At 31.9% G+C, this 6,469-nt stretch overlaps 1 protein-coding gene across 1 annotated transcript; it reads left to right on the top strand.

Annotated features, from left to right (window-relative positions):
* The first annotated feature begins 2,646 nt into the window (after nucleotides 1-2,646).
* Nucleotides 2,647-5,407, top strand: LOC108761109 (transmembrane emp24 domain-containing protein 5). The gene is made up of 4 exons (XM_018507462.1): nucleotides 2,647-3,007; nucleotides 3,989-4,185; nucleotides 4,339-4,405; nucleotides 5,060-5,407. The coding sequence occupies exons 1-4, from the start codon at nucleotides 2,810-2,812 to the stop codon at nucleotides 5,288-5,290; spliced, it is 693 nt and encodes a 230-aa protein (XP_018362964.1). The 5' UTR covers nucleotides 2,647-2,809; the 3' UTR covers nucleotides 5,291-5,407.
* The last annotated feature ends 1,062 nt before the right edge of the window (nucleotides 5,408-6,469 follow it).

The raw sequence follows: 6,469 nt of genomic DNA, 5'->3' as shown, positions 1-6,469 counted from the left end.
TTACCAAAAAAATGTAACTTCGTTACCGTTACAGTTACCAAAGAAAAAAAGTAACGCAGTTACTAGTAAAGTTACCAAAAAAGTAACTTGTAACTGTAACCTCGTTACAAGTAACGAGTTACTTCCATTCCCTGCTTTTATCACAATTAAGTATAGGAATGCAGAGATAGAAGTATAGCACGAAGAGATAAGGTTAAAAACGATATACAGTCTTGCTGTTGACTACATTGCTGATTGAGTTAATCGTCGATTAAGTTAATTGACGTTAGTAACAATCGCCCTCAGAGAGAGAGATGCTTGCAAACTGCACACACCATGTTATCCCTTCTACCATGCCATGGTTCAGACCAAAGACGTAGAATGCGGTCCACTTGGCGCTACAAACGCTTCAAGCGTTTTCACTTTCATATGCTTCTATAGAACGGTCCATTAGCACTACTAATGCTGCCAACAGTATGCGAATGGACCAATTTTTGAAGCGTTTTGAAGCGTTAGTACGTATTTTGTAATTATGGATAAAATGAAAGTCATGCTAACGTGCGCTGTGAAGTTTTTTCAGAATCGCTTACTTATATTTATGATGAAGATAATAGCATCCTCTTCGGAATCTCTCTCTCTCTCTCTCTCTTCTAGATTATGAATCATTCCAGTATCTCCTTCATGTAACCTTATAATCGGCATAGTTTATACAATTTTTATTTTTAATAATGTAATACACACAATATACCATACAGCACGATTTGTAGTAATATATGTAGCACGATATATAATAATATGTAAATTTAAAAATCAGCTTTACAGATATACTTTCGTTCGTTTATTATTATGCTTTCCCGCGCTTTGTATATTCAAACTAAACGCGTCAGTTAAGGCTGCGGTCCACTTAGCGCTTCAAACGCTACAGAGCATTTGTAGCACTGATATGACTGGTCCATTTGATGCTTCGGAACGCTCCCAGCAACTCTGATTACGTCATCAATACGTCATCGTTTTTGTTCCCACTTCGCTTCAACTGCCTCACCTCGGGAGGTGGGTTGGCTGGAGCGTTCACGTAGCAATTGTAGTATTCGAAATAGTAATGGACCAATCGGAGCGTAGCGTTTGGAGCATAATGTTTAGAGCATTTGGAAGAAGCAAGTGGACCGCAGCCTAAACTACCTCTCCAAAGAAGAAGCATTGGAAGCAATTGGAAATAAGGTGGAAGTGGAAACCTGTGATGTATTAATGACGTCATACGTGCTATTCGGACACATTCGAAGCGCCATGTGGACCGGTTAAAACAATGCTCCAAACGATTCGAAGCATTTGTAGCGCCAAGTGAACCGCACCCATAGAGAATGCGCGATCTGTATCTAAGTAATGTATCAAATGTGGTCGACAATAATGAGAGAGAGGGACCATGGGAGACGGTCAATCTCCCTCTCATTCTCTCTCCCATTACACCATTGAATGGAAAGAGATAGAAATGGCCGTCTGCCATGGTCCCTCTCTCTCATCCCTATTGACCATTTTGACACACGGATCGCGCAGTCCATTCTCTATGTCTTTGGTCCAGACCCATAAATACGCACGACGACAATATATTAATATTATCTCTTCCTTCATTCTCTTTCTTTAACATTCTTATAATAAGAGTTAAGACAATGAAGTAACGATTTTTGATTGGTTACCTGGTTCTCAAAATGAAAACCGACACTTGATATTCGTCAAATATTTATTAATTCGATTGAACAATATTAATTTGACCACGTGATCCTCCTTTTTGTCAAAACAACCGGTTTGAGTGGCTAGTGAAATTGTACCTTGAAGGTACGTTTGGATAGAGAAAAAAGAAGCGAAATAGAACAGTAATGGAAAGGAAACCGGATGGAGAACTAACCAATCATAAGGAGTCTGATTATGAAAAAGAGGGACAGGATTATTCTGATTGGATAACCTCACGTCGTGTTTTCTTTATGTTGTACTATCCATTCTTCTTTTTCTGCACAGCTCTTATTTTAAGACTCCCTTATTTCATTGTACTGTACCCCATGACATAGAGGACTAGAAATCCTTACAGGAGACTTTTAGGAAGAAGAAAAAATGACCATCTTAAGTAATGTCTTAAGATGCTAATATTGTTTTGTGATTGGCTTATATCTTAAGTTGAATACTGTATTTAAGACGTACAGTTTTAAATACAAAAAGAACCAACTATATGAATACCAGCCCTAATATTTTATTATATAATGTCTCTATGACATTCTATTCTATATTTCTATGATATATTTACTCGATCATATTTTGAGCAATATATTTTAAAATACTAAAAAATACGTCTCTGCGATTAATTTAATTTGTGGGTTTTAAATACTTATAATATGTAAGAACAAACTATAATAAATATTTATTACAATTTTATAAAATATTTTCGAATTTATAACATATATAAAAAAGATACCGTATATTATTTCGAATTTCTCAACATTTCTGGAAAGTATTCCAATTTGTACAAAAAATTTGAGAAATTTTTTTAAAAGTTATAAAATTATATAAAGAATTTGTAAAAAATTATGAAATTTATATAGAATCCTTATATGTATAAAGAATAAGTTCATCGAGTCTGTCACGTGGTCGATGACGTACGTTTATACATGCGCATAAAGCACTGCTCCGTTCTGTCGGTCTGACAGTGTGATTGTGAGGAAGCAGGAACTTATCTTCTAGTGGCTCCAGTGCTCCAGTATTGCGTGATCTGTCAATTAGCGAGTCTGACGATCTCGCGTGGTTTTTGCCGACGTCATTTTACTGTGATGCTCATCGAGTTGCGATGTCCCTCTTCGTACAGTTCGGCACCGTACTATTTGGCGTGCTCTCCTTAACTCTGACTATGTCGTCGGCCAATGGTTTCTCTTACGAAAATCTGCCCGCGGTCGCGATGGACTACAAGGTGCACGTTGACGCCGGCAAGGAGGACTGCTACTTCCAATATGTAAATCCGGGCGCGACATTTTACGTCAGCTTTCAGGTACTATCGGTTTGGATGTCTCAACGGCGAGCTGTGGCGAACCGTTTCAGATGATAAGAAATTGGATGAGTATTGGAATGCGACTCGCTTGGTTGACCATATGGTTGCGTGGAGTTGGAGACAATTTTTATTTGAGATATCTTCCTCTATATAACTCGGAGAGGAGCATACAACTTACGAGCATTTTGCTCATGCACGTTTGCAAATTTTATGATTGTCCATCATGCTGTGAAAAACGTGATTTTGTTTTGTTTCCCAGGAGATGTATATCTGTAAAAAGAGTACAACTTTCACTTTTTCGTGACTATTCGGGGATCGGTTTATTTTTACATTTTTTAATGTATTTTTCTTCATAGAAACCGATAATAATTATTGCAATAATGACTTAAGAAAAAATTGGTATTTGAAATAAAAAATAAAATCTTTATTCACAATTGTTACACAAAACCGCTGTTAGTATAAAAACTAATTTAAAGTTATTGATCTAACTATAAATATATATATATATATATATGTATATATATATGTGTGTACAATTTTTAAATGATTGAAGCGTGACTGATAGCTATTTCGTGACAATGTAAATAAGAATTTTATTAACTTTATATCAATATACCAATCTTTCCTTGAGTGTAGCGTCATAATGATAATTTTCGATTTCCATGAAAAAAATACATAAGAAAATGTAGAACTAAAATGATCCATGAATAGTGATCAAAAAGTTGTACTCTTCTTTTGTAATTTTGTAAGACATTGAAATTGATAATCTTGATCGTATGCAAATAATTATTTTATGTCTCACATACATAAAATTTTTTAAGAATTTTTTATTAAAAATTGCATTTGAAAGACTTTAGTAACAGAGTAAATAGACTATAAGAAAAAGTATGTTGCATAGACACAATGTTGGAATAATAGAAAATAATTGATATATGGCTATATCAATATTATATTGATTCGAGCAGTTTGTTTTAATTGTAGGTCTTGCGTGGTGGAGATGGCAAAGCTGGTTTTGCAGTAAGAAATCCAGAAGGAGTTATAGTTTATCCTTATCAATGGCGCCCTAACGCTGATTATCAGGATCAATCGTTAAATGGTGGTTATTATAGCGTATGCATTGATAATCAGTTTTCAAGATTTGCTGCAAAATTAATCAATTTGTACATCACAGTGATTAGGTAAGACAACTAATTTAACAAAAATATAGGATGTAGTGTTAGAAAAATAGAGACATAGTAAAGTATATCTATTATTTTCACACACAATCTGTTAGTCACAATCACAGTCTGAGATAGAGTGATGAATGAATAGAAACCTTAACTGTGTTGTAGATATGATAAGTGGCAGAAATATACACAGGAATTAGAAGAACTGAATCTTTCTGTAGAGAACTTTACGGTATGTGTATCATATAAACTTTTGTAAGCGTTACAAGTATAAAAATTGTATTACAAATTAATTTATATATTAGTATATATGTATATATAATGTAATACATATTACTAATAAATATATATACATGTTATATATATTGTGTATATTATACATATTATGTATACATATAATATAATATATAATTAAAAATATATAACACATTATATATTATTAAAATATAGTAATAATAAGGCTCAATAAATTAAAAAAATGAAAGAAAAAGGGCTACGAGCCTAAGAGTTAGTCGTTGGAAATAGAAATTTTAAAAATTCACACTATAAATATGTCATTTAGTCAGAATATAAAACTTTAATGTGCCGGCAATAAACAATATAACACAAACGAACGTTTCGATCCCTGTTCGATCATTATCAATGTTAAATGCACAAAAATAAAACGGTGAAAATATTACAAAGTTAAAATATTTAACGTTTGTTTGTGTTATATTGTTTATTGCCGGCACATTAAAGTTTTATATTCTGACTAAATGACATATTTATAGTGTGATTTTTTAAAATTTCTATTTCCAACGACTAACTCTTAGGCTCGTAGCCCTTTTTCTTTCATTTTTTTATTATATTATTATATTATTATTATTATTATCTTTCTCTCTTTCAGAGTACAATCGTGAATGTGGAGAAAAATATTAATGAGATGCTCCATACTCAACATTGGAGCAGAAGTAGAGAAGCAAGAGATTTGAATCTACTGTTGGACAATAATTCTTATGTGCAAACATGGTCGATCGCGCAAGTAGCTGTCATTACGTTGACGACTATGATCCAAGTGTATTTCGTCAGAAAATTGTTCGACGTGAAACCGTCTGGACATTCCAAGACACGCATTTAATACTGATGTATTGCAGTCAATTGTTTGCTCGATAAGAGTACGGTTCAATACATGTTGTGATAAGTCTATCAATTGATCAATATCGTAATCGGTTTATAGATAATGGCATAAATTATAAACGACTTGATTAATGAATTTTTAATTTTGAATACTTTATTCATTATTAATTGATATGCTTATATATTATTTTTATTCCATTATGTAAATTCGTGTGCAATGATTTTTTAGAGACTATATGAACGTCAAAAATATGATGAGATACAAGAAATTCAAAAATTTTTTGGATATATATTTTTTTATGAGTAAATATATTTGATCTTATAAATATATTTGAACGAACATTAGTCTCAAATAAATGGAAACAAACTTTTAATTCGCGAAAATGTAATGAAAAATTCACGTCGATTTACTTTCTATCGAAGTTAATATATTATTCATATCAATATATGTTAAATGCATTGTTTTTTATAATATTTAGTAAGTTCTACATAATTGCAGAATATTTCTTTCATTATTATTTAATAATAAAAATCTTATGATATATTCATAAGTTGAGAACACCTTTTATACAAGGTGATTCATTTTAATCTTAACAGACAAATATCTCGTACAAATGTAATTTTATCAGAAAGACATATTAAATAAAAATTATATAATATACAAGATAAGAATGAAACTTTTGTTGGGAATGTTTTTCGATAAAATGGTATATATCCGAAATATTTGCCTGTTAAGATTAAACACTCTGTATATTATATAAGACTGCCTTACGCATTTGTAAAAACTGCATTTTCAACATTCATCACAAACTGTCTTTTATTCACTTTTGTGTTTTCAACTTTTTTAATTTCAAACATTCTCGTACTTCAAATCGAAGATATTTAAGAATAAAGAAATATATGAAATAACGTTTATATTGTATTTGTATAAAAATAATAAATGACTCATACTTTTGTTACAACATTCTTTTTTTCCTTTCTCCACGCCTTTATATACAATATACATGTAAGATATAAAATATATCATTATCTCTCGTGTCAGCTTTTTGTAGCTTCAGTCTACTACAATAAAAAATTTTTTTTAATCGTTTTTCACTTTGATGATTGATGTTACATTGGCACATAAGTCAAGGGATGCGTTCCGAGTTTCGCATGAAGCGCATAATGCATCATTTGTCCT

This window comes from Trachymyrmex cornetzi, unplaced genomic scaffold, assembly GCF_001594075.2.
Source record: "Trachymyrmex cornetzi isolate Tcor2-1 unplaced genomic scaffold, Tcor1.1 scaffold24, whole genome shotgun sequence".
In the NCBI taxonomy this organism is placed as follows: domain Eukaryota; kingdom Metazoa; phylum Arthropoda; class Insecta; order Hymenoptera; family Formicidae; genus Trachymyrmex; species Trachymyrmex cornetzi.
The sequence above is the reverse complement of the archived record's forward strand: the minus strand, read 5'-3'. Positions and strand labels throughout refer to the sequence as shown.